The sequence below is a fragment of the Anguilla anguilla genome, chromosome 13 (assembly GCF_013347855.1).
Source record: "Anguilla anguilla isolate fAngAng1 chromosome 13, fAngAng1.pri, whole genome shotgun sequence".
NCBI classification, from domain to species: Eukaryota; Metazoa; Chordata; class Actinopteri; order Anguilliformes; family Anguillidae; genus Anguilla; species Anguilla anguilla.
Window position 1 is genome coordinate 22,256,788 of NC_049213.1, and position 27,787 is coordinate 22,284,574.

At 43.3% G+C, this 27,787-nt stretch overlaps 1 protein-coding gene across 1 annotated transcript; it reads right to left on the reverse strand.

Moving 5' to 3' along the window:
- Positions 1 to 5,888: 5,888 nt before the first annotated feature.
- lmcd1 (LIM and cysteine-rich domains 1) lies at positions 5,889 to 27,585 on the reverse strand. Its single transcript, XM_035388636.1, has 6 exons — positions 26,912 to 27,585; positions 21,528 to 21,616; positions 19,648 to 19,903; positions 15,322 to 15,663; positions 11,194 to 11,409; positions 5,889 to 8,427 (listed from the first exon to the last, which is right to left on the reverse strand). The coding sequence occupies exons 1-6, from the start codon at positions 26,936 to 26,938 to the stop codon at positions 8,356 to 8,358; spliced, it is 1,002 nt and encodes a 333-aa protein (XP_035244527.1). The 5' UTR covers positions 26,939 to 27,585; the 3' UTR covers positions 5,889 to 8,355.
- Positions 27,586 to 27,787: the final 202 nt, after the last annotated feature.

Below are 27,787 nucleotides of genomic sequence, written 5' to 3' on the forward strand. Positions count from 1 at the left end.
AATGCTGAAATACAGTAAATACCTGCATGGAACCAAAACTTAGCTCATTAATGTCAGCTTTTTGAACTAAAGTGTGTAGCCTACTATAGTGCTGGGTCAAGGTTTATCTCAGTCAATTTCCCTTCACTATTGTACATTTTTAAAATCTTTTTGTTTGCTCTACTTACGAACCTCAAAATACTTAGAGTATTTTTAAACATGATGAGTTTTGTTCTTTCATTCATCAATGCCACTAGCTGAACAATCTATTAGCATAATGAAAAATAGCATCCTAAAATGGTCATTTTTCTAGTCCATTCACTCCAGATTTATGAAGCGAAATGTTCAAATTATATTTTTGATGTGAAACAGTGCAGGAACTGTTTTAACTTGCAATAAGGAATGCACATTTTTGCTTTTAGAATGATAAAGTTTATAGAGTGTTTATGTTTTTTTATCATAACGGACAGTCCAGCAAGTATTTCATTACATACTATGAATAAAATTCCCGTCCATTTGTTATATTTATATACTTATCTACTGATAGCATTTCTAGAATGTATTGACAATTAATATGTCATTATCATTGTTGGTATGAATGTTATGCATAATTAATAAAAGTTTAATAAATCATTTATAATGAAGGATGATTAATAACACATTTAATAACAGAAATCAAACAGTTATTAAATGTGTGTGTGTGTGTGTGTGTGTGTGTGCAAGACAGAGAGAGAGCGTGTGAATGCATGTTTGTGTGAATGCGGGTGTGTTGATATAGCTATGAATTATAGCATGTATCACAGATTGGTTTTGACCTTAGCATTAATGAGGTTAACTACAAAGAAAATTGCTATATTCAAGGCATACATACTCTAGCAATTGATGACTAGCTTGCCTATAAATCTAAAACCTGGACCTTTAAATGTACTTTATAATATGGATAGTAATTTTTACTAAATATGGTGTATTACTGGCTTCTCAGAAGTAATTACGGAGAGGACGGAGTGTAGCACAGTGGGTAAGGAACTGGACTTGTAACCGAAAGGTCGCAGGTTCGATTCCCGGGTAGGACACTGCCGTTGTACCCTTGAGCAAGGTACCTAACCGAAATTGCTTCAGTATATATCCAGCTGTATAAATGGATACAATGTAAAATACTATGTAAAAAAGTTGTGTAAGTCGCTCTGGATAAGAGCGTCTGCTAAATGCCTGTAATGTAATGTAATTAAAATAAGGCATAACTCCTGATTTTCTGTGCTGCATGTGTCACTGCTGCAGTTGGAACTGGAAGAGGAAAATTAAATGATTTGAAAACAAGCCTTCAGTATAGGCCTAAATAAAAAGAAACAGAATCCTCTCTCAAAGAATGTATTGTTGAAAAGTGAAATCAAATGAAATGCTGCAGTTAAATTCACACAGCAATGGAAAAATTATTTCATTTTTGTTATCTCATTCTCATATTCAGTGAAACGAAAACGACAAAATCACAAATCAAAAAATGTTGTTATATTTAACTGAAGCCCCGTTTCAGAAGTAGTCTACTGTCACTTAAAATGACAGCATTTCTGTAGCTGATACACTTTGGTGACATACTGTGAATGATCTGGTATGGTATTTTGAATGTCAGAGAGCAATTCAGCATGCAGTCCGGTTTGTTCTGAAATGTTGTGGGAGCGCTGCATGGGACATTGGGCCATTTGTAAAACGAGTCCAATGAAAAGTGTGAAACATCCGGAACGTGTGACAGAAATTCCATTTCGCCTTACCTGCCTCTCTCGGTCTCTCGCCCGCTATACGTGCCAAACCGTTAGACCCATCCCCCCAGCTGGGCTAACGCTCACGTCTGGACTCCGTACCCTAATGTATAGCGGTGCGGAACAAAGACGGCCTGTCCTCCAGCCTGTTGCTGTTGGCTGAACGCGCGCTGTGGCCCCGTCTCCTTCGCGGCTTCACCTGTGTGCTCGAGCAGCGCTGGCATGGGCTGGCGTTTCCCCACTGTGCTATATCGTGCGAGAGAGGTCACATAGCACCACGTGATGTCTGTGTAGAAGAGGGGAAGGGGGGGAACCCGAACCAACAATAGCAGCAGAGGTAAAAGATATAACGACATTCCTTACTGCTAGTTCAAATAATCAAATGAATAGAATGATACATTGTTTCTGAATTACGCTGGTTTTCCTGAAAATAGCCTCCTTCAGTCTTACTTTCATTTATCATTTCTTTCTGCCAATCCAAACTTCCAGTAATTACTGCAATGCTGTGTTGTAATGAGACGGATATGTAACGTGAAATAGCTGAAATATTTTCAGGGGCTATGTAAACATGAAATGGTTATTCTTAGCCTTTTAGTCTTACCTCAAATAGAAGGGCACTGTCAAGGAGCACGACTGTGGAGCCTGAAGTATCTCATTGCCTGCCAATGGCCAGCATCCAAATGCCATGAAATCAGCACAAATTCCTGCATTTTTATGCCCTGGTGGAAGTGTTAGCAGTAAAAACAGCCCAGCATCCAGCCAAAAACATGCACACACACACACAGATCTATGCATGTATGTGTATGTAGGTATGTGCACACATATACACACCTACATGCACATGCCTGCACTTTTACATGCACGCATGCATGTGCGCCCATAGGAACATACACTGCAAAAACATGCATTGCGAAGCAAATATGCATATGTGCACATACATACACATGCAAGCACACACACACACACAAGTCTTTGACAGGAACTATTTGAACACAGGAATAAGGTTCCACCCTGTTTCTGGGGAAACATCTGGGTGCTTTGACAGCAGTGATGCGAGCAGTCTGGCCCAGACGTAGATGAAAGGAGATGTCTGCGCTCCTCTCCTGTCCTGGGGTTTTTGGGAAATTAAACTCTTCATTCTTTCAGAAAGTGCAAATATAACTTGCGCGTATGCACAAAAACACAGGCTACGTTCTGTGTAAATAAAACACACAGGGTTCGGAAATTCCTTTCAGCTGCAGGATTTTGTGCATTTGTCTGTCACATCGGGCTTCAAATGCCTGCACAAACAGCAGATTGTGAAAACAGACATTGGTGCAGAGTGGCTAATTGCAAAGACTGACAACCTTTGATGAAACGCATAATCTGGTTTTGCGTAGGTAACGTGCCAAGGTAAAACAACCCTGCCAGCTGCCACATGAACCAGCTCACATGTTAGCACAGTGTATGTGCACACAGTTCCCAGTTTATAGTTTGCAAACAAAGCTCAGAATTTAACTGAGCTCAGTCATTCCTCAGCATTGAACCACATAAGCGTGGTTTCCAAGATTGGTCTGAATTCAATTATTTTTGTTCCTTAACTTGGACTTACAAGGAAATGCAAACATTGCATGGATCTTTTTTCACAAGCAGGGACTTTGCAAACCCTGACCCAGACCATACAGAACTGAGGTTCTGGAGCCATATCCAGGGCTGACCCCAGCCCATTCTATCACACCAGCCTGGCGCTACTCTCACAGTTAAGCTCTCTGACTGCAATCCACACGTTCAAAAATAATGTTCAGGCCCAACGACAAACAAGACCAATGCAGCAGACTCCTTCCAATTGGGATAAACCAGGGATGAGGTCCAAGAGCGGTAATTGGGAGTAGATGGGAGTTTGTTTTGCTTTTTCTTTTTCTTTTGGATTTTTAGCATTCTATGTTTTCCCAAATTACAGCGCCAAATTGCTTCACTTGTTTGTAGAGCAGAGACGCCCTCATACAGAGAAGCTTATGTAAGCTGTTCTATTTTTTCCACCCCACTTAAGCTGCCGACTACAAATATTTACTGAGGCAGTTCAATTAAATCATTGTTCAAGTGTACAACAGAGAAAGTCCACTCACTTGGACTCACAGAGAATCTTTGATGATGGAAAATGAATGGACCTGGCTATTCTGTGTTTTTAACAAATGTCTCACAGGGCAAAGGACTACAGTGAACTGAGACTGAGTAGGGGTTCCTCAGTCAGACCTGGTTAATCTGGATGTCTCTGGCTGAGAAGGTACACATGTCCTTTCAACCAACAGCCTTTTAAAAATGAATTATTGAACAGGATACAGGTATAGTGCATTATTTGCAGAGAATGCTTCTCTAGCTTCATTCAGCTGCATATAGACATAGAGGAGACCAAGGGTGCCCTGTATGAAGCAGGCTGACAGACCAACAGCTCTCTCATGAAATGAAGGAAAAAAGGGAGAAACCAAAAAAGGCAACTTTGATTACAGACTGCCTTCAATTTGTTTAATCATAGTCTTTCCACGGAAAAAATCCAACCCTCTGTTAACATGTGTATCTTATTTCAAGCACCCCCCCCCCCAACCCCCCACCCTACAGGCATCTTGCTCTCTTGCTTACTCTCTCCATGTCTTGTTCTCTTTCTCTTTCTCCCTGTCTCACTCGCTATTTGTTTGTATGATGGAAGCCAGCCTTGAGCTCAGAGGTTTGTGTGATGTGCAAGGAGACTTGAGGCAGGACTTTGGGGTCACACATCAGACCTACACGAGGAGCTGCTTTAGGTCCCCTGCTCTGAGTATGATGCAAGCACCACCACCTTCGTCCTTACTCCATCCTTTACCAGATTCTCTAAATTTAGCTCACATCACTTCTATTCGTTTTGTACTGGTGTGTCTCATAAATCTCATTTCTCTTTAGATGTTACACTTTTCCTATTTCAACAGTTTCATTAACTTCTCACTCTACACCATTTCATTTTTGTCCACGCTCACTACAAGTTAAGGTAACGTCACTAAGATTAATTGTGTGTGTGTGTGTGTGTGTGTGTGTATCGTATTCAGTTATTCAGTATATGGTCACACCCGCCATTAATGAATGAGGCTGATTCATTTGAACTGGCCACAGAAACTCAGCCCACACCTCCCACTCTCCTGTGTGTGAGCGCATCTCCTGTCTGACTGCCAGGAATGATGTCGGGTGTGAAAAGGCAGCCGACAGTATGGTTGAGTCTCTCCATGACTGAAGCTCAAGATGGGTGTCTCCAGCAGCCTTTGGAACAGGTGTCCCTGAACACTCACGGGACAATCTGGAATCCAGGCTATGAGTGTGCCCAGGCAGGCAGGTGTGAGGGAACCCGGACAGACAGCCAGCGGGGCTCTGGCTTAGCGCTTTACAGACAAATTAGCTATCAGGAAATGACTTGGCAGGGCTTACATGGCCCTGGGTGTTCTGGTTTTGAGAACTCCCTGTCTGCGTTGATGTCATCAGGAACGGGGAGGGGCAGAATGGATGAGCTCATGAGTTTGCCCCCGTCTCAGCTTCTTCCTTAGTCACAGCCAAACCCCTGATAATGAATAGGACCAACGGACACTTTTTCATTACAGTGCTCAGTGTTAAATGAACCGTGGCAGAGAACATTTTACTCTGACGGAGTAAATTTTATCCCCGTTTGACTGCAATGATCTGTTATCACTAAATTAGAAGGGAGATTCACCTTAATTTGACGTAATTGTATTTTAATGACCCCTCCACTGTTTTAAGGTTAAAGAAATCTTTTGTGGTTGTTCAGCTAGCACTATATTAGTTAGCTGGGACTCTCCCAGGCACATGAAACATGTCACTCAGATAGATTTTTCCAGGATGGGAGATATTGCTATAGAATATTAAATATAGAGAACGTTTTAATTGGAATGTTTTGTTTTTTTAACAAAATAGTTGGTTGACAGAACAACCTACCATCAGACATGTATTTTTCAGTGAACACTGAGCATTTTATTCGATAAGACGACTACAACAGAACAGTCAGCTTCAGTCTGTTTGAGACCCATGGCCATCATCTTATAAGAGCAACAACAATTTAAACAGCACCAATTAAAATAAGCCTGAGTATGGACACAGCATGTGCCACTCGGTAAACAAGCTCACTGTGAACAGACAAGATTAATGAATACACGGCATTTTTATTGACAACCAGGCAGTTGATTAACCTTCGGAGAGTCTGAAGCAATGCATCCACACTTAACATTTACAAGGTCAAAAGGCAATTTTTTGCACATGTATTTATATTCAATATAGTGAGATGCATTGAATTGTATAAGAAAATACATACATATGTAAATATATGTAAAGCAAGGACAAGTACTGTAAACAGGAATATCACCGCAAAGTAAACTTAAAGGGATAAAATAATCTCCTAGATCAATAACACAGAGCATGTAAAGCTGTGTGATGCTGATCTTTTGTTAGCAAGAAACCCTAGATCACACAATCAAACTGTTTTAAAACAAACAACAAAATGCATTAACCTGGCTTCATTCTTCAGATACCATTAACAAGCCAGTTCGCTAGAACAGCAAAACAGAAGCCTTTAAAGGACAAAGTAAAAAGTGCAGGCCCACAAGCATTCTAGTGTGAGACATACATACTGTACAATGCACAACTGCATTGCAATAATGATCCTTGAAATGTTCGCAAAAAGTGAAAAATATGGCCACTATGTTGTCATTTCAAGGTTAATAAACTAACCTTTGAAACAAAGAAGAGTTCTGAGACTGTGAGAGAGAGGATACCAGGTGTCTTAGCAACTGATTCCAGTTTAATTTAATTACAATATCTCACCTGTTACAAGGTGAAAGGGATGAAGAGTTTGAGTCATTAATCCATGTTGTCAAGCCATTTCTAACCAGCTTTTCAACAGCTTAACTTTCTTCTCTTCCCAATATGTGCACATCAAGACTGCTTCATAAATATATTAAAATAACACTACAGATTTTTTGCTTTAAGTGTAGAAGTGCTCTGGTTGATGTGAAGTTCACGGCATGTAGCAAAAGTGAACTTTTCCAAGCGATATCAACTTTAGTGCAATGATACACATGCACCACCCTTTTCTTCTCCTTACAAACACGGGGACCAACTCTTACAGCTGCTTTAACCTGTTCTGGAAATAAGCCAAGGTTTGATGTGAAACCATTTGCTTTAACTTGTACACTCACCAAAGCATTCACCAAAGTGCTATATAAAGGACAATATAAAAGACAATAAAGTTTTGCTTCCAGAGGACTCAGACATCACTCTTGTCCATCAACTACTTACTGTACAAGCACACGTACCAACCTGCACTGGCTTTGTTTTCGTGAACATTTTGCCAGGTTGCCTGTTCAGCAACCACCAAAGAAGCTTTGCCAGCCCTTACAGTTCCCACACGGCATTCAAAAGCTAATTATTTCAACAGCAACAAGGAGAAATGCTTCTATTACATACAGCCTTTCTAGGTCAAAACATCTGTCTCTCAGCATTAACTGCTAAATGTTTTTTAGTCTGTCCACCTCCCTTCTTGGCTGACTGTAAAGTGTCGAATCGCCGTGAGGTTTGGCTTCAGAGCGTTCCCCCAGAATGTCTGGATTCACATCAAGCTTTCTGCTCGCATTGCTCAACAGGGCAGGGACAAAATACGCTTCATCACGGAGTCATCGTACATGCATGCAATAGCAGCGGACACGACACCGATATGTCAGAGCCACAGGTCCACAAACCCTGCCCTGGATCACCTGACATGGAAACCCCTTTGACACAAATTCCTCCCTGATGCTGCTCCAACTCAAGCTAGTTAGCGCATTACATCACATGTACAGTACACAAGTGCTGTGCAGCTGCTTAAAGGGAAACTACATCATAATGCCAAGTTATTGTATTTAATTAAGCCCCGCACTGCGGGAAGTTTTTTAAAAATCCTCTTTTTTAATGTCTACATGTCTTAGTTTTGTCCAGCATTTATAACATGCCTCTTTGACTCAGCCGTCTATGGCCATTACATCGAAAAAGGGCGTGGCTGCCATGGTGAGATGAAATGCATCACATGGGCAGGTTTTCCCATGAAAGGAGATAGAAATCTAGACGGCTGGTATGCTTTGATACCAGTGGGGGGTTTTGTTTGTTTTTTTAATCAAATTATTGGTGGACAGATGAAATTATCTTAAAATATATATTTTTGGGTGAAGTTCTCCTATAATACAACCATTGCAAAAATAAAACATTTGAGACAAACACTCAGTTAATTGATTGTCACAAAAAGCCCACTCCTAGAATCAAATCACATCAGACAATGGATGACAAAAATGTAGGGCAACTACACATACAGTAATTAGTTTGGAACACTAAATTCAACCGGGCTAAATTTACACTTTGCCTTGATATTAATGTGTCATAAAGGCTACTTAGCTATCAGGAAATGACTTGGCAGGGCTCTAATTTTTCATTCATGCCTTATCCTCTCTCTCACACAAGCTATGGGGAGTGGAGGTTTTAAGTGCCGTGGGCCTATGAGCGAATAAACCATTGGGGTGGAGGGTTAGACAGGTCTGGAACGACTGCTACAAGAGCACTGGGTGCTAAGGGACCGACCACACTCCTAGCAGCAGAAGTGATCCTTGTGCCAAGCCAGACCGTCTGCCCCCAGCTGGTAGTCCTCTGTAAAGATGAGCTGCAGGAAAGAGAAAAGAAACATGAAACATGCGGCACAAGGAGGAAGGGGGTTATTAGGATACTAAAATTATTAATACATTTTATTTAAACTAAAATTATTATTTTTAGTTACAAAAAAGTAAAAAGTATTTGCCCCCTTCCTGATTCCCTCTATTATTGCATATATTGCATATTTGTCACACTGAATGGTTTCATATTTTTAGACAAAATGAAATATTAGACAGAAACAGAAAACAGAAAAAACACAAAACAATTTTATTTGACAAATAAAGTTATCAAACACCCATATCACCCATGTGAAAAAGTAATTGCCCCATTAAACGTAACTGGTTGCACCAACTTCAACAGTGATAACTGCAACCAAACGCTTCCTATAATTTGATACGAGTCTTTCACATCACTGTAGGGGAATTTTAGCCCACTCTTCTTTGCAGAAATACTTTAATTCAGACAAACTGGCAGGTTTCCGAGCATTGGCTGCTTGTTTCAGGTCCTGCCAGGGCATTGCTATTGGGTTCAATTCAGGACGTTGACTAGGCCAGTCCAAAAATTTTATTTTGTTTTTTCAACCAATCAGACGTGGACTTGCTTTTGTGTTTTGGATTATTGTCTTGCTGCATAACCCAATTACGCTTCAGCTTCAGCTCACGGACAGATGACTGGACATTCTCCTTAAGACTTTTCTGGTACAAAGCCGAATTCATGGTTTCTTCAACAATGGCAAATCATCCAGGTCCCGAGACAGAAAAGCATCTCCACACCATCACACTACCACCACCATGTTTGACTGCTGGCATGATGTTCTTACTGTGAAATGCTGTATTTGCTTTACGGCAGATATAATGGGACCCATGTCATCACAAAAGTTTCCATTTTCTACCATCAAAATTTCTATTAAATGTTGCCTAAATGTATAATTATTATGGCCCAGTTTTAATTTTCCATTAAAACTGTAGCTTAAATGTGCTATGCTGCAACTAAAAATAATAACAACAATATCCTGAAGTTGGATTAAACAAAATGCAAACCAGGGAAGATCATAACAATGGCAACGATGCCGTTCACAAAAATAAAACAACAACTGTTGCTCAAACGAAAGAAAAAAATTATAACGCACAAGTGGGGTGAACACATACTGAATTTCAAAAAAAAGAATAGGGGAGGGTGGGCAGTATGAACATAATACAAGCCTATTCTTTTGTTTATATATGGTCTATGAGTACTGGTATAACCACAGCTGTACCGATGTAATTGCAGTTGTACGGATATTACTTCAACGATGGAAATTCCTCAGAGGAGAGCAAGAACAAGGAGGCACCCAGATAACAGCAAAAGGAGTAAAGTCAGCCATTAAGAGAAATGTCCCCCATGACAGCGCTGACCGTGGAGACCCTCTCCCCCACAAAAAAGGTCAGTTTGCGACAGATAAATTCTTGTTGTTATGTTGAGAAGGGCGGGCTGTTTTACATACACTGATAACTACATAGAAACTGGTAAATCACCATGGAAATGTTGTGCCTGTACAACAGTCAGACCAAATAAATCTTATTTTTGACAGTTACATAAAAAAGTCCCTGTAAACCATGTGAAGCCAGACTTTTATTTAATCAGACTGCACAATGTAAGATAAGATACCCAATAAAAATACCCAATTTTTCACCGTAGGCTGGCTCACTTCAGTCCAGCTCATTTAATCTTGCTTCTACTGCTCTTATTATGCCATGACCTGCTGGTGCCCGGTCTGCTCCGCCTATTCCAGGTGCCAGTGCTGGCCTATTTACCTGAGCTCTGAGCAGAGTGGGCTAGCAGAGTGACTCTGAGGAAATACATAAAATAAACACAGGATGGTGAGGGGAAGTTGGTGCTCTAGGGAGTTTTTCTGTCTCTCTTGGCTTGCTCTTGGGGGCCTTGGCTCAAAGTGATCTACTGAAAAGCCTGATACAAATAAAACTAAACTGAACTGGACTCAGCATACTGTATCTACAGATAGAGAGAACTTAACATATTTGTTTGTTTTTCTGGGAAAAGCTCAACCTTTGACTCCATAAAGTCCAGGGAATTGTCTCACTGAGGGCAAATATTGGTGCTCAGAATTACATCATGCATTACAAGCCCCGGTTGGAAGAAATTCAATGGAAAAGCAAGCCTGCCATACAGGGGTGACCAGCCTTGGTTACAGCTTGTGTAGGGCCCCTGTAGCCTGGCACTACTAAAGCATTAGTGTTAGACACAACAGCCTGGATTCAATCAACGTGTCCTTACCTTTGACTTATAAATAAATGCAAGTGTTAGATTTTTTCCCTAACCACTTTAGTGTCAAAATGTTCTACTGCATACCATGCTGAGTCCAAGTAACTAAAGGAATTGATTGTTTGATGGCCATCTGTTTGGAACTCCTGAGGCACATTCTATACCATGCCTACTGCATAATAATACACAAACGTAGTTTTTATTTCACCTCATCTTTGTTGCTTGACTCATTTTTATACCATTTATGCAATTGGTTGGGCAGCCTACATCCCCACAATTTTGATTTTACAGATTTTTTCCTTATAATATTTCTTGTGGGGAGGGGATGGGAGGTTCAGGCTTAGTCTTCCCCAGTTTTCCCCATTTCCTTTTCCTATAAAGTTTTTTTCTGAGAGTATCTCTGTATTAAAGCATATTACAAATAAATTGAATTAAACTGCGTTATTTGGACAAGCTCCAGAGGTTTGAGGATGGGATCTGCCCTATTCACTAGCGCCCCCCCTGGCCCCCTTACCTCATCACAGCCAATGCAGCGGGGTCTCTCGCGTTGGCAGTAGTGGCGGCCGCAGAGCAGGACCCCGCCCTTCCAGAAGTACACCAGGTCCACCAGAGCCTCTCCGCACTCCGCGCACACGAAGCAGGTGGGGTGCCAAAGCCGCTCGTACCCGGCCCGTTCGGCGTACACCACGGGCCCACCCTCGGCTGCCAATTCCCCACAGCGGTCACAACGCTGAGGACACACAGACAGAACAGGTCCCACGTCACACCTCCATCGATCCATACACCCAATATGAAAACTCAAATACAAAATACTGACACACCCTCATAGACAAATACACTACAATATATAAATACACCCCAATATACAAACACTCTCCAGCATATGAACACACTCCAAAATACAAACATGCCCTAATATGTGAAGCACAGTTCCCCATCCACTACCCAAAAATACAAAAATTCCCAGCCAGGCTCATTCAATGTGGTCACCAAATCTTCCCCAAATCATTATACGGGCTTAATAATTCCCTTCCACTTCACCTCCCTGCTACACCATGGTGGTGATTGGAGGCAGTCCCCCCTTTGTCAAAACACTAGAGATAAAAACCATTATCTAAATACAATCAATTTCTATTATTACCTAAAATAAAAGAGAATAAAATTATTATTATTTGCTTGTCTCCCTCCTTGTATTTTGAAAGCGATTCCTTAGTGATTTAAGGCCCATTATTTCATTTGTTTCTGTGTTGTCTAGGGCACATGGGAAGGCACAGACAGCGGGACGGAGAGGCAAACAGGAAGAAGGACACCCAGCAATGGGCAGTTACATCACTGTGGGTGTGGCTAGCACCATCAGCCAGTGCTGAGCCTGGCTAAAGCTCTGGCAGCTCACGGCCTGTCCCTCATGAGCAGCACTTAAACCCACATCATCAGGGATACGACAGTGAGGCCCAAACTGCGCATTCCGCTCGGGATATACAGCAATGAAACGCAGATGTTCTTCAGGCATTAATTATGCTCATATTCCTCCTCCCCCCTCTCTCTCTATCTCTCTCTCAATATCTCACTGCTTCTCTCTTTCTCTCACCCTCTCCCTCTCCTGCTCTCTCACCCTGTCCCTCTGTCTATCCATTTCTCTTTCTCCCTCGCTCCATCTCCCCCCTCTCTCTCTCACTCCCTAGACCCAAATGCACATGGGAAGGAATAATGTAAGTAAAAGAATTGTTAAAACAACAGCACAGGGGTGTGTCAGCCTTCCATGTCCTGACACTTCTATCTGGTTCATCAGTTTGAAAACTCAAAACACGAATTCCAGCAAAGATGCTGAATCAAATCAGCTCAATCAGTACAGCACGTGAAGGCCTTATGATTATTCTTAATCAACAGATCTTTTTCAAGACAGACTTTAAAAAGTCTAACTTTATCTGCAAGAACAATGTTAGTTGATGGATTGTGCACTACCCAGACAATTAAGACATACTGTCTCGAGCAGCAGTGCTTATTCAATGTTAGATCACATTTAGATGCAGACTAAATGAAAGGTTAAATAAGTAATAAAGCTGAGAAAGCATTGCGCTCACAGCTCCACAGTCTGTCTCCCTCCCAGCGGCCTGAAACAGAGAGAGCCTGAAACAGGCCTGCTTGGAGAAACAGAGCCTGCTCTGTGCTCCACCTGAGGTCAGCATGGATGTGATCATGTGACCAGCCCTATTTCCTGCTCCGGCCTCCAATGTAAACACCCACCGTGCACGGCCCCGCCCTTCCCACCGATGGAGGGGAGCACAGCTTGGTGCAGCTCCCGCTCCTCTGCAATGGCCGCTGGTCAGTACTAGCTAGGGTCACCAGCAGGCCTGTATCAGTCAGGTCATCCTGTGCTTCATCCGAAAGTAGCTTTCCTTTTCACCAGTATTACCTTAACTGAGTCCTACCTGCCAGAAATGAATGAGCACACTGAAAAACAAAGCAGTTTCCCATGCACTGCTATTACGAGCAGTGTTCAGACACACGGGTTGTGACACACTCACACTATCTGAGATGAGTCTGTAGTCATCAGAACTATCTAAGGTGGGTCTTTGTGCTCATTGTTTATTCTCGAACCCCAGCATATCTTTTGCTGAGATTCTGAGATTTGCTGAGCACCTGACAGGCCCTGAATCCATGCTGTTACCGAGCCCTGATATTGTAAATGAGGACACAGGAGGCACAAACTCTGCAGGGCAGCCAAATTTCTGATATTCTCCAGGGGGTCCAGGCAGGAAGGAGGTATGCCTGAGACCCATCCCTCTGCTGGAAAAGTCCAGGAGATGGACATCCCCATTTGTAACCTGGCTCCTCTGTCATAGTTTACAGCTCAATAAACATGTTGCCCCAAAGCAACTGAAGACCTGTTCTCATTCCAGCTCGTAAATCTCCCCCGATTTTTATCACTGTCCTACAGGCACTTACGAGTATGTAAAGACATGCCGTTCATTTAATTCTTTCCCATTATGGGTCTTGCTTGAAAGCCAAGTCTTCAGATATGACCTACACACACACGCACACCCTGTACACACACACACAATCTGCACACACACACACATGACCTACACACACACACATCCTGTACACACACACACAATCTGCACACACACATACCCTGTACACACACATGACCTGCACACACACACACACACGCACACCCTGTACACATACATTATCTGCACACACGCACACCCTGTACAAACACAACCTGCACGCACACACACACACACACGCACACCCTGTACACACACATTATTTTCACACGTACACACGCTGTACACACACGACCTGCACACATGATCTGCACACACACACACATTGTACACACACGCACACACCCTGTACACACACAACCTGAACACAAACACACACACTCCCCGTACACACACATGATCTCCACACAGACACACCCTGTACACACAATACCTGCACAGAAACACAAGCAGGATCTGCACACACAAACACATGCACACACATACACTGCACACACACATGATCGGCACACACACACACACCCTGTACACACACATGATCTGCACACACATACCCAGTACAGACATGACCTGCACACACACAAACACACACACACACACACATACACACAATAGTTTCTAAACACACTACTCAGAACAGGTACTGGGATGCATCACAATATTCCATATTTCAAGCTAAGCCGGTTCTAGATTCTTAATAATAGAAGCAACTGAAGCACTCCAATTCACCCTCTTTCCAGCCTCTTTGTTTAAAGTGCCTGTAGGCTTGTGAAGCTGAAGCCGGGCGGTTTGTTTTTACAGCCATAGTCATTAGTTGGAAGCCGTTTCCCTTCGCCCAACAGTCAAGCTTTTTTTCATCATTATGCCAGCTTCAAACAAATTTAAAGAGCCGTCCACAGATGTTTGGCTGAACCACTGATAAGCAGTGATGTATAATTAGTGGTTTGGAAGTTCAGGAATTGAACTTCAAAAATGTCTGAGAAACGTTTGAGATCAAGTCGGGCAGGCTGAGGTTTACCCAAACACATCTAAGGCAAAAAGAGGCCAATTCCATACTGCGCTCCCAAACCCAACAGGACCCCCCGTACCTCTGCTTCCATTACAAACGCAACGTTTCAAGTTTCCACATTCCAAAAACAACACACCGAGTACATGCCCTTAAGGTACAAACTAGAACGGTGCTTATTTATTTGAGGGTCTACTTTGTTCCTTATTGATGAACTGTCAGACAAAGGTCTTGTTGTACTGTAATTAAAGCTAATGGTCTTGTGGGTTTTTACTGCTTTTCTGTATCTGTGTACCAAACACACAGTTCTGCTGGCATATGGAAATGGACTGAGATGAACTGATAAACAGGCAGAACCCAACCCAACATTGAATCCTTCATAACCAAATGTTCTGAAATATTTACCCAGAATAAAAACAATTTGTAAAATTGTGCACTGTCTGAGTACACGTATGTGTATGTATGCACCTGTTTGTGTATGGCTGTGTGTGCATATTTTTTGCATGTGTATTTGTTTGTGCGTATATATACATGTACACTTGTCTGTGTGTGTGTGTGTGTGTGTTTACATGGGTGTGTAATGTGCATGCACAGTCAGGCAGTGATCTGAGCATTGACTCACATATTGGCTCTTCTTGCTGCAGTCTCCCAGGGTGCCATTGGCTGTAGGGCGGGACTCCTGCTGCTCCTGAGAGCTCTTTCCATTCTTCTGCTTTGCCCCTTCATCCTTAGGCCCCGCCTCCCCAGGAAGAGCCACTTCCCCCACACCCAGCACTTCCTGCTTGTAGCTCTGGACAAACAGGGTCATGGCCTTGGCCTCTGCCTCTGACAGCGTGTGGCACTGGGCGGGGTCATGATCATACACAGGAAGCTGTCTCATCAGCTGCCTGCGCCGGTACAGGGCCCCTTCAGTGCCCGTCACCGGCCTCTTCTCCTCCGGCAGCAGCTCCATGTACAGGATGGCCTGGACAACAATCATACACACGCACACACATGCACACATGCACGCATATACACACACACACACACACACACACACACACACACACCCACGCACACAAGCACCCACATGCACACACACAAACACAAAAACATGCACAAAAGGAACAAATCATCAACATCATAATTTGAAAGTTTTCCATAAACCCATCCTCCTAGTAAATCCTCTCTCTCTTTGCCCCAAGTCTATGACCCAGGAGAGAGATAAGAGCTGTCTGTTGCAATCTGAGAGCAAGAGCCACGAGAAGCACCCTGATTTGTGGCCCTTCCCCTCCACTGTTGTTCAGTTCTGCTCTTAAGTTAACTTATAAAACACTTTTTCGGTCAGACTCCCCCTCTCCCTTCCCACCTCAAAAATCTGAAACTTCCTTTCTCTAGCTACTACAACTTGAGATCTGCCAAATACATTCTCTTCCAAAAGCTAATACACTCGTTCAATCACAGTTCATTCCAGTTTCCTAAACCTACTGAAATCAACTGCAAGAACTAAAACTTAAACAGGTATGTCCCCAGAGTCCTGGTCCTTTTGAGCTGCTTTGCAGCTTTAGTATGTACCATGGGTAGTGCATTGTAGATTGCATAGAGTACTTTAGCTACCTGTTTGTTTGATTATATTGAGTCAGAATTTCTATCAAATTGTTTTCTGTATTCTCATAGAAACTGCACTGCGTTGCTGTTTTTAAATCCTGTTAAATGATTTGAAAATATATTTGCCTGATTGTAAGAGACAGAGAGGGACAGCCACAGGCAAACACCGCATATGGAATATCAGCAGAACAGTCACATAAGAACAGCCACAGAAGAGCCACAGAGAAAAACCACAACCAATCTGCCACAGAAAATTCTGGGAGCGACACGTAAGTACTGCTTGTTCTGCCTAAATTCTGCCTTGCAGGCATTTCTCTCTGACTTGTTATTTTCGTTTTAACCAGAAATATTCTTCTGGGTGCAACTGCTGTGGATGCAATCGCCCGGCCAAAGTCCTCTAAGAACCATTACAGTGATAGAAATCTATGGAAAATACAGCCACAGATACAGGCTTATTTTTCCTTCAAATTAAAACAAATGTAAATCACTATTTTCTGGGATTCTGCTTAGATTCCTTAGACAGATCAGGTACTCTTCCTGACTTCAAGTATATTTAACTTTTTACAAGCCACTACAGAAACAGAAATGTGCGTGGCTGAGACGTATATATGTATAAAAAAAAACAAACAAACAGGGCAGCCATTCATGCAGTTCACCAGCTCCAAGTCCAGCTCCTTTCCAAGTGGTATAATTAGTTACCCACGCAGACACACCGCAACACTAGCTCACTGTTGAACTCTCTTTATGAGTCATTTCCCAGCCATTATATGACAAATAAAACCATAAACATCTTGGCAGTCCAAGGCTCTAGACTAGAGAACACTCTGGGGTTGAAGTGGCCTGGAAGCAGTAGAGGGGCCAAGGGGCTGCTGCCCCCAAATCCAAGGATCTGTTAGCAAGAGTAAGAGGACCCAGATCTATTCAAAATCAACCCACCTCCACCCTCACCCCTACTCCCAAACAATCAGACAGTAGAAAGACAGAACAAGATCTTTGGACCTTCTAACAAACACACAACGTGCAGGTAGACAGAAAGATTTTATCGATGCAACCCTGTAGGCATAGGCAGCAGTTTCATACTGTAAAAAGAAAAGTATAGACCAAGCTGAAGACACCGAAGATCTAGGGCTTTCCACAATAGATACTGGGGGAATCATAAGGATATGTGAAAGATTTAGATGAATTACTATTCAATTATGTGTCATGCATCGCATTCTCTGTACTGAACCAGTGAAAAGACAAACAGAAACCTTCCATTTGAACCCATACAGCACACAGAGATGGAAACCCCAGGTTCAGGAAGTAAACATCCTCCCCAGTGTATTGTTCCAATCACCAGGATGTGCTAATTAGCACAGTTCTTCCTAGTCTTCCTAATTCAGGAGGTAGAATTATTTAGTGAAATCAGAGTTCATGGGTGGAAGAACCACATGGCAGGACTTTCTGACCCCTGAACTTTCCACCTCTGAAATTACACACAGGAATGAGTGAGGTCTGCAGCATTATTGCTCAAACAGTACCAAGTCAAACACTCAGCAGCCAGCCCCCCAAAAACAAATAAGCATGCATGAATAAAGTCTCCTGGGCAGCGACAGAAAGAGGTCTGTTTTTCTTGTAAGCACATTGAAGACAGGCTGTGAGTTTGAATAATCCCACCACAGCGAACCCCAGTATTGCCACCGGTCCTCCTATGGCAAGCACTCTGATTGGTTTGGCCTGGGAAGCTGAAACCCCATTGGCCACATCCTAGACCACAGCCATTGGCTGTTTACTCCTCTGCATGGCTCTGTGAAGCGCTGCGGTGTTCTTACTCCTGAACCACAAATATTTATGAGCCTGTAAAAAGAAACACATCTATGGGGCTGCCCCATTGGAGTGCCCCTCAGAGCACACATGCAGTAAAGGGGTATGCTAAATGACTTAGCCATACAATGCACTCACTGTGAGGAAAGGGGAGCACACATGCAGTAAAGGGGTATGCTAAATGACTTAGCCATACAATGCACTCACTGTGAGGTAAGGGGAGCACACATGCAGTAAAGGGGTATGCTAAATAACTTAGCCATACAATGCACTCACTGTGAGGTAAGGGGAGCACACATGCAGTAAAGGGGTATGCTAAATGACTTAGCCATACAATGCACTCACTGTGAGGTAAGGGGGATCAAAGGTATGTATTATGGCTTACTGTCATCAAACGGCAAGATAGGTGGACTAAACACACCCTTAGGTCAGACTACCTTTGAGTGTGCAAGGACAGAGCATGTGCCTGAGAGAAAGAAAGCGAAAGCTATCAGCCAGGGATTTGTGTGATATACTATATTTACATGATATATTGCAATTCGGGGATTCTGGAGGGTCTGTTGGTTTTCATTGCTGCTTAGCACATAATTGATTCACTAAAGCAGTTGATTTTATAGTAAACTCACCTCGCTCAGCTCAGGCCTTAAAATCAGAGCAGATTTTTAAAAATGTGTTTCCCTGTTTCTCCCCCATTTCGACTGCCCAGGCATATTTGTACATCAGAGTCGAAGGAAGACGCTTTGGGCCTTTTTTACTAAGACCCATAGCATGTGAAAATCCTGTTAGCACACATACAAATAATAACATGGTCAATGATTGGTCACAGTATTCCTTTTGCAATCTAATCATTAGTTGTGTTATTAATTTTTCATGTGCTAAAAGGTTTTGCACATGCTAAAGGTATTGGTAAATCAGGCCTTTATGTGCAGCTTAACAGGCAGATGTTCAGGTGCCTCAATGACCAGCAGGGGTCACCAGTGTGCGATGAGACCCCATTGTCCCAAATGTCCCTGGGCAGCAGCAGCCCCCCCCCCCCCCCCCCCCCCCCCCCCCTTTTAGGCCACACTGCAGCTCCCCAGTACCAGGGTTGAGAACCCCCTGTAATACCTCTCCCTCTGACACATAATTATAGGTGTGCTGCCTGACTGAAAAATAGCCCTGAGGTACAGGTTTATTTAGAGACCTCTGTCCCGATCCAACGGGATTAGAATTCTGAGCAAGAATAGGACCGGGCTCTGCCAAGCGTGTGACAAGACGAAAGGTCAACATTATTCCCTGCTTACGCCCTCAGGGACATTTCTCTCCTGTCAGAGCCACAGCCTCGCACCTCGTTCCACCAGCCAACCTTCCTGCCAGCCAAGAGCTCAGTCTATATCACACAACATTCACTTTTAGCTCCATACATTTCAATGGTAACTACCACTCAGATAAGCATTTATAAACACTCATGTGGGGGTAGCAGTGGAGCAGTGGAGAGAAATAGGCCCGTAACCCAGAGGTTGCGGGATCAATTATTATTATTATTATTATTATTATTATAATAATAATGAAATCTCACCAGTTTCTGTGTGAGTCCAGGTGGGGCCCAGTCGTAGGTGATGGTGTTGAAGGTGGGGTCTTTGCGAGAGACCACGGGGTTGGTGATGATCATGCGGTTGCGTTTGTAGACGCGGAGACCGTCGCCACCCTTCACTTTGGTGGTCAGGTGTGCGTAGCGCGAGTCAGCCAGCAGGCGGCCCATCTTGCGGTCGTCCTCCACGTCCGAACTTGGTCCGTGGTCCTCCTGGCTACACTTGCACAGGACACAGGCTTTCCTGGCAGGGTCAGAACAGCGACGCAAAGCAAAATTTCAGTTTGGCCAATTCAGGAACTTATCAATTGAAAAACCACAGAAGATGTAACATTATGGTAATTTTTTCCATTCATAAATTGAAGTTCAATTAATTTGCTGAACTGACTTCATTTAAATTGAATTTACCCCAATCCAGATACACACAGAACAAACGTGAACAAACCAACAACTGTGATGTCTGTTACAGTTTACAACTTGCTGAACAGCAGCGAATCACAACACAAACCGGTGCCCGACCTTGTCTGCTCGGCATGAAAAGAGTAACGTCCTGACACCTGACTAACAGCCAGACAGCCAGCCTGAGAACAGCTGGCCAGGCAGGGCCTATGAGCCACGCGTCCCTCGGACGGGGGAGGACATGGTCACCTGCACCTCCACACAGGTAAGCTCACGGGACAGTGGCCATGGCAGTGTGGGTCACCGTGATCCACCATTCCATCACAATCTTATTTTCATAATTATCCCTCAAAAATCTGCAGCATCTGATCACATTTACCAGCCGTGCTCACTGCTGCAACCTCCACTTTAAAGCACAGATAAGCACTGGGCTCACCTCCAAAGCCTGCATTGCCAAGCTGCTGGACCTGTACGGCTGTTTCATTCTTAATCTGTGCCCTTTATACCTATCCTACATAGGTGGGATACTAGCTTTGGATCTTAATTTTAATAAGGGATGTGACCTTTCTTCACAGCACACTCTTCAGTGGAGATGACTATATTGCACCTGATAACATTATTCTTTTTGGTTTTCTGGAGCCATAGCCCCTGCTCAGCATACCGTTTATAATTCTATCAATTTTCACAGTTAAATATTTTCTGAAGCTATTCAGGGATAAGAACCTGGCAAAGGAAGTGCCCGATTGTGGAATCGAACCTGCAATCTCTCAAAACAAGCCCATTTCCCTAACTTTCATAATACATCCCCAGCCAATTTTAGACACGAGACTGCCTGTGATAAGAGGCAATTAAAGAGGTGTCTTTTCCTGAGCAATTTCCAGTGTTTCATTTCCACTGAGGACCATAATGATGTGATGTCTGTACGTCTGACTCACTGTGCTTCAAAGGGTAGGGTTCCATCAGTACTGTGCTCCACATTCCATAAATTACACGTTTGCATCGATAACCTTTTCATCTAGTGTATTTAGCATCTGACCTAGTTATCTGACTTGCGGGTGAATGTCTTGTTTGGAGGGAGGACAACAGTTAAATATTTCAGAGTTGCCTTCAGTTTGCCATAATAATATAGCAATCACAGTGGAAAAATGCATGCATTTGGAGAAACAGGCAAAGGCTGGATTAATTCTCAGAAAAGTGATGATGGGAATTAATGGGATAGTCTTACTTGGGTTATTAAATGCTCATGAAAGGATATTCCTATATCCTCATACATTATCATCAATCATTTATTTTTCCAAGCTAGCAAAAACGCTGGCTGGACACCAACAGAGCCCGACACAATAGCTGGCGACGGGCACTGGCAGATCGCGCGCAACATTCCGCAAACATCAGGGGAAGACGAGGAGGACGAGGAGGAAGGGGCGGATGACTTACTGCTCTGCTTTTAAAAAGAAGGGAGAATAAATTACCTCCAGGAATGTGGCTGGAATCCAGAGCAGATCCCTTTACATGTCAGACACGCCGCGCCCCTTCCCACTGGCTGCTGCCCCACCGACATCTGGAAATAAAAAAAGAGAGAGAGACGGGGGAGAAAAGAGGGGGACAGAGGAACGTTTAGAGAGCATTCAGAGAACGTTCACATAGCCTTCAGAGAACATTCAGAAACTCTTCAGAGAGATTTCGGGGACGTTCACAGAACATCTGGAGAATATTCAGAGAGCCTTGAGAGAACATTGAGAGAACGTTCCGGAGGCTGTGGGAGAGGGGTCTTCCTGACTGGGGGTACAGGCCGGGGGACATGCAGACGCTTGGTGTCCTACCAGTGAGTCATGTACAGCCAGGCACAGGTGTACACAGGCTGACACAGGCACACTCATACATCTGGGAACACAGACACACGCACAGTCATATGCTGGGGGACTGACTCACAGCTGCACTCATAGACACACACACTCACACATACACACACACACAAACACATGCGCACACACAGAAAAACACACACACACAGACAAACACACACAAGGGTAACGGAGCAGAGCACGGTATCAGTTCACGTTAGTACAGAACTCTCCCCGTATCAGCGATGATGTCACGGTCTAGCTTCTGCCAGCATTGGCTTCAGTTTCTCAGCACCCAGCGTCCCATGAGACTGGCTGGAGCTCCCGCCCACACACTCACTCCAGGTGCTGGAGAGCGACGCTAAGTCACAGTGATTTAGAACCGCCCTCGCAAGCAGAAAAACACACGCACACCATCCAGCAATCGCAACCACCCTCCAGTCCTCAGCCACGGCGCTGAGCGCCCAGCCCCTTAATGCTTTCCCTCGAGTCTAAACAACAAACTCATGAATGGGCGCTCCGGCGAGGCTCCCTCTGACAAATGGGAGCCTTCACGCTGTTTATTTTGACGTCGGACTCGCGCCAGCAGTTCCCCTTCGTCAAGGCTTGGAGGAGCTCTCCTCAGCGGAGAGAGGGGGCTCACAGAAAACACACACAGGAGGGCGTCTAGCCCCTTCTTCTCCTGTTAAATACTCAGGCAACCGAGAGTTACACATCAGCCTGTGTGTGTGTGTGTGTGTGTGTGTGAGAAAGAGCTCTGCTTTCTACACATGCATCTACAGCAGGGATTTTCAACCTTTTCTGAACCATGGACCCCCACCCAGGCATGTAGGGGACCCTCATCAAAATTTTAAAATGCCTGTATTTTATTTAGAAATATTTCCCCAAATCTATACATAGTCATTTTTAAAGGCATACTATATAGCCTATATAGGCAGGAGGTATAGCCTTGCGGTGGCCCTGTGTTTACAATCAAAGATGCCTCCTTTTCTGTCCTCAACTCCACACACATTTTTATATTTTATACTGTATCTGTTTATACCGTTTTTATTTTAATGTCTCGGTTTTTAGATAGCTTTTTCTTGATGGCGACAGCCATTTCAAGGTTGACTCTGGTTTTTCAAAGAGCCCTGTCGGCTTGTCATTTCACTTCGCTGTACTTGTGCTTCATCACCTCCACAAATGCAGTAGCTAGCTAGCTACAAACACTGAAACCTGATCCCGCTCCACAGGGTCTGTAGCCATACCCACCCCTCCCCACACAGAAATGATCATCACACCCAAACACATCTTAGAAGAAGAAATACAAGCAGAGGAGTCACACTCCTCACATATCACAAATTAATTTCTCACATAGTCAAAATGTGAGAAAAACAGCGATTGGCAGTGCATCATAGTTAGACTGAGCATGGTTATTTTACAATATTTTCAAGGTAAATATCCTGCATAGTAAGCCTTTAACAGCTTTGTGATATAGGCTCAAATTAGCACCTACCATGGCCCTTAACATTATGCTGTAGGTTTGCGCAATACCTACTTCTATTGGTTGTGGTTCTCTGCTCTTTGCCAAAAACTGTGTATACTTTTGCAAGCTGCTCTGAATAACTGCAGCTTCTAAATGTAATATAACGTTGTGTATAAATTATGCTTAAACTCAATGCAAAATAAGGAATTCTGCGGCCCTCCTCTTCCTCGCCCCAGCTCACGGGGCTGGGCATCATGCCGAACAGACAGCAGAGGCACAGCGAGCCAGCCCCGGTGCGGGGGGCGAAACCAAAGCGCACACACAAGGGAGGACGTGTCCCAGAAGTGGTGAAAGGTGAGGGGGGAAAATGACACTGCCAAACAGAGGACAAACACAAGCACAACACGGAGCAGCCATGGCGGTAAATCCCTCCGTAATCCGCTCCCAGTGACAGGCCAAGCTGCCGCGGGGCCGCTGGCATTACCGCTGGGCAGGGCAGACCCGCCGGGAGGTGCGGTATGTGGCGAGTGAGCGTCACCCGCTCAGGCAGCACTAACCTGTCCAACAGAAAATCTGAGTAGGTTTAACACAGAACGTTTTACTGCGTAGGGTTTAAACAGGGTAGAAACCCTTGTTTTTACCTCCAACACAGATGTTTGTCTGCCCGTCTGTGACAAACGTATCTAGAAAAGTAATGCCCAGATTGCCATGAAATTTCCCATGCATATTCATGTTCCCAATAGGAAGAGACCTCTTGATTTCGGTGACCCCATGACCTTTCCCTGAGTGCCACCATCAGGTCAAACTTACAATTCATGCAAGGAGAGATTGTTGTGCCTTGGTGAAGGTCCGCACTCTAGTGAGTGTATTCTTTCTGGTTTTAAATATTAAATTAGTTACTTAGTTGAATAGGGTGTCTTAGCGCTGGGCTAAAACAAAAACTTGCACCAACACCATTCATTTTTGCATGAGATTGGATGACCCTGCTTTAGGCAATTAGTCAGTAAGTCATGATTCGGCCATCAAGGTTTCTCCCGCCAAATCATGCAACAGCGACCTTTCTGGTCAATTTGGTACCAATGAAACCTTTGTGAAAACTGAACCACAGAAATATATCATAAAAACATATATATATATACATATACAATATACATATATATTTCACATATATGTGTTTATTTATATATTGAAATATCTGAAAGGAGACTTTTATATTTGCCCATATAATTGTGAAGCACCGCACCAACTTTTCTGATCTTGATGGAATTTATCATGGAATATTCCGTTTCTGAAAAGTCAGGTGCAGAGTCTTCTGGAGCAAACGGCTGAGCAGCGAAGCAGGAGTGGACCTCAGAGAGATAAAGAAGAACCCCCTGGAACTGACAGAGGAAGCCGGAGGAGTGGGACAGGCTTACAGTGGCAATTGTGTGTTCTAAATTGGTGATGAAATGATCTTTTTAATGGCTAATAAGGAATACAATCTACAGCTAGACTCTATAAAGACAAAATAGTAGCTGAAATGAGGGGCATGAAAAAGCTGGAGAAAAGTATTTCCCATTAACACGGTCGGTGACCAAATGCAACATAAGAATTACAAGCTTTGGTGGGAAAGTGAACTAGCAAGTGTGCAAGAGTTTGTTGGCAGTCTCAATGACTGTGTTGGTAGACTGAAAGCAGCCTGAAACCACAAGAGATGTCTGACATCAGAATCCAGAGATATCAAGAGCAGCAATGTTGACACTGAAAACATGGCACAAAACAGACTGTATGACCAGTGAGAGGAAACCTGAGATCATTAATCTTTAAGTTTAAGGCTGCTTCTACTTCCCTACAGAGGAGAAGACTGTGCCTTGGCATTAATGGGGGGAGGGGGAGTTGCCGTCGTGTATCGGATGGGAAATCGCCAACGCAGATCGGGGGCAAAGTAACCAATTGGCTGGCTGCAAGCAGAGGTACAATAAGTTTCAGGGTTGAGGAAGTAGCTTTTATACAGGATGGGAAGGCCAAGGGTCAGTTTCTATAGGATGGTTCTATTGATTGTACATGTAGTCTCCTAGCAGTTCTTCAGTGCATCCCACCATGACTCCAGGAAAGGCTAATATTGCAGCACAAAATGACAACTTTAGTATGGATAATTTGGCATGACTCATACAATAAGGCTACATTTTTTGCATTGTCTGCTTGCAATGATTGGTAATTGTTCAAAAGGTCATTACCAGGCCAGGTCAAGATGCCAACAGAATTTAGGTTAGAAAAACAGGCCATATATCCCACAAACAAAGATTCCATTAAAATCACAAAAGGCTCTCTTCATATTACAAACATCTCACTGGATGAAACCGGCGGTTAATCTAAAAGACTTTCAGGGGGCACTGAAACACTAGTACTCAGTGGGACACAGATCTTTAAGCACAGTTAATTATTTTATTTCTGCCCCCTTTCTCCTTTCGACCATTGCAAAAGAAGAAACTGAGAAATATGTGTGCGCGCGCGCGTGTGCGTGCGTAGGGGTAGGGGGTGTTACTGAAATGTAGGAAAGTATTTTAATGGGCCTGCCAAGTCAGAGTCTGCGGTGCGGCCGGAAGCGCAGCTGAACTGTAGCCGGCAAAAACACGGCCACACCGGGAGCGCATTCTTGGCCAGAATCCCCTTGCAGCGCAACAAAGTGTTAATTCACGATAATACCCAGGAGTGGCCTGCTCATTTCTGATAACATATGCGCGTTTTCCACTGTTCTCGTTCAGACTTTGTCCTGGGCGCACAGGTAATCGCACAACACCGTAACGCATACTCACAATCGCTGGCATTCAAGGTGTTTCTTTCTCTTCTGACATTTGAACAAGTGGTGGACGGTGGCTAGGTCAACTGTTTAAACAGGTACACACATGAAAATACTCATAGCACAATAAAATCGGCTACTAAGGTAGATCATAAGGGCACATGGCTTCATGGTAAATTTCAAGCATCAAGAAATTAAATTTGCAGATCAAAGAAATGTCTGACTTTTTAAATGAGCCTCGGCAAATAATTATTCAATAGTTCATGCGCGAACAAAGAATGCCTATTCTGTGCCTATTAAAACTGTGTAAGGCTATTGGGACAATAAAGACTATTCGATCTTACTCGAATAAGATTTGTGACCTCCCTGAATTTTTTTGAACTAAACTATTTAAACTATTACTTTACAGAGCTCTGATTAATTATTTTTCTGGAAAATAATTGCGGGTTATTTAAAAGCTGTATTTGTCCGTCAATAGTTTTTGGTACGCCAGTGATAGTTCTCTGGCTGATAAAGCGCAATTTTAGTTCGTGGGTTTAAAACCAGTGCTGGCTGCATGCATTCGATTATTTCCATGCTTCCAATTAAAAATACTTATTACTTCCACCGTGTTATTCTAATCAATGAACACTGCAAATGAAGTCAAATCCGTTCGTACAGCAGTTAGCTGTACAGTAATTCTGCAAACCGCTTTCGAGAATGGCAAGTCACTTGTGTTACCTGCGGGGAGGCGTTCTGCATAGACGGCACATTGCCGTTTTAACTCACCTTCTGCATCCCCGTGCTAAGATCCATTGCAGGTTAGTTCCGTTATTTACACAGTCGGGCGATATCGTCACGATCCAAGCTTACTTCAGTCTGCTCACTGTTGGTATCTTGTTGGTAGTAGTGCAGAGAAAGCGTTTGACAAAGACTGTTTTAAAGCTCAAGTCGGGTGGGAATCCCTGAAAAACTTTTCCAACCAATTACAATATGCCTAAAGAAATCGTCTACCCAATAGAATCGCTTTTTTTCTAGCTAGTTTTTTCCCCCCCACAAATCTGGAACACCCAACCTCCCGGAAAAAAGCATTACATCACCAGTGGGTAAGCGATAGAAGACTGGAAGAATGCGATGTTCACATATTTTGTAATTTTTACTCACTGATCTAAAGGAAGATGTTTCCGGTAGTTTTTTTTTTTTTTTTTTTACGAGTGCCTTATTAGGTTTGTCTAGGTTTCGGAATGTATGAATTGCACCGCTTGCCATTGACAAAATATGCGTGCAGCGAACTTCCCCTTGATGATTCACCTTAATTTTACGTTTTACCAAAGAAAGTATGCTTACGTTGTTTATTACTCAGTGTTCCTGTTTATAAACAATTTCAGTTTATTATTCATTTAGATACTCTGCCGAATACGCATCACTGCGTGGGCAAACCGCACATTCACTCTACGTCTTTAAATAGCAGTTTAATGTGACTGCAATTTTTTTAAACAAAATAAATATTTATAAATCAGTAGGCTATTTCTGTGGAGAGAACATGTAGTGCACCCCTGGTTGTTCGTATGATCGATAGCTAGAATACAGAACAGGACGGGTAAAGTTTGGTTCCAGTTACTTTGGCAAGTGTTGTGTCAGTGGTGACGATATGTTTAACTAAGC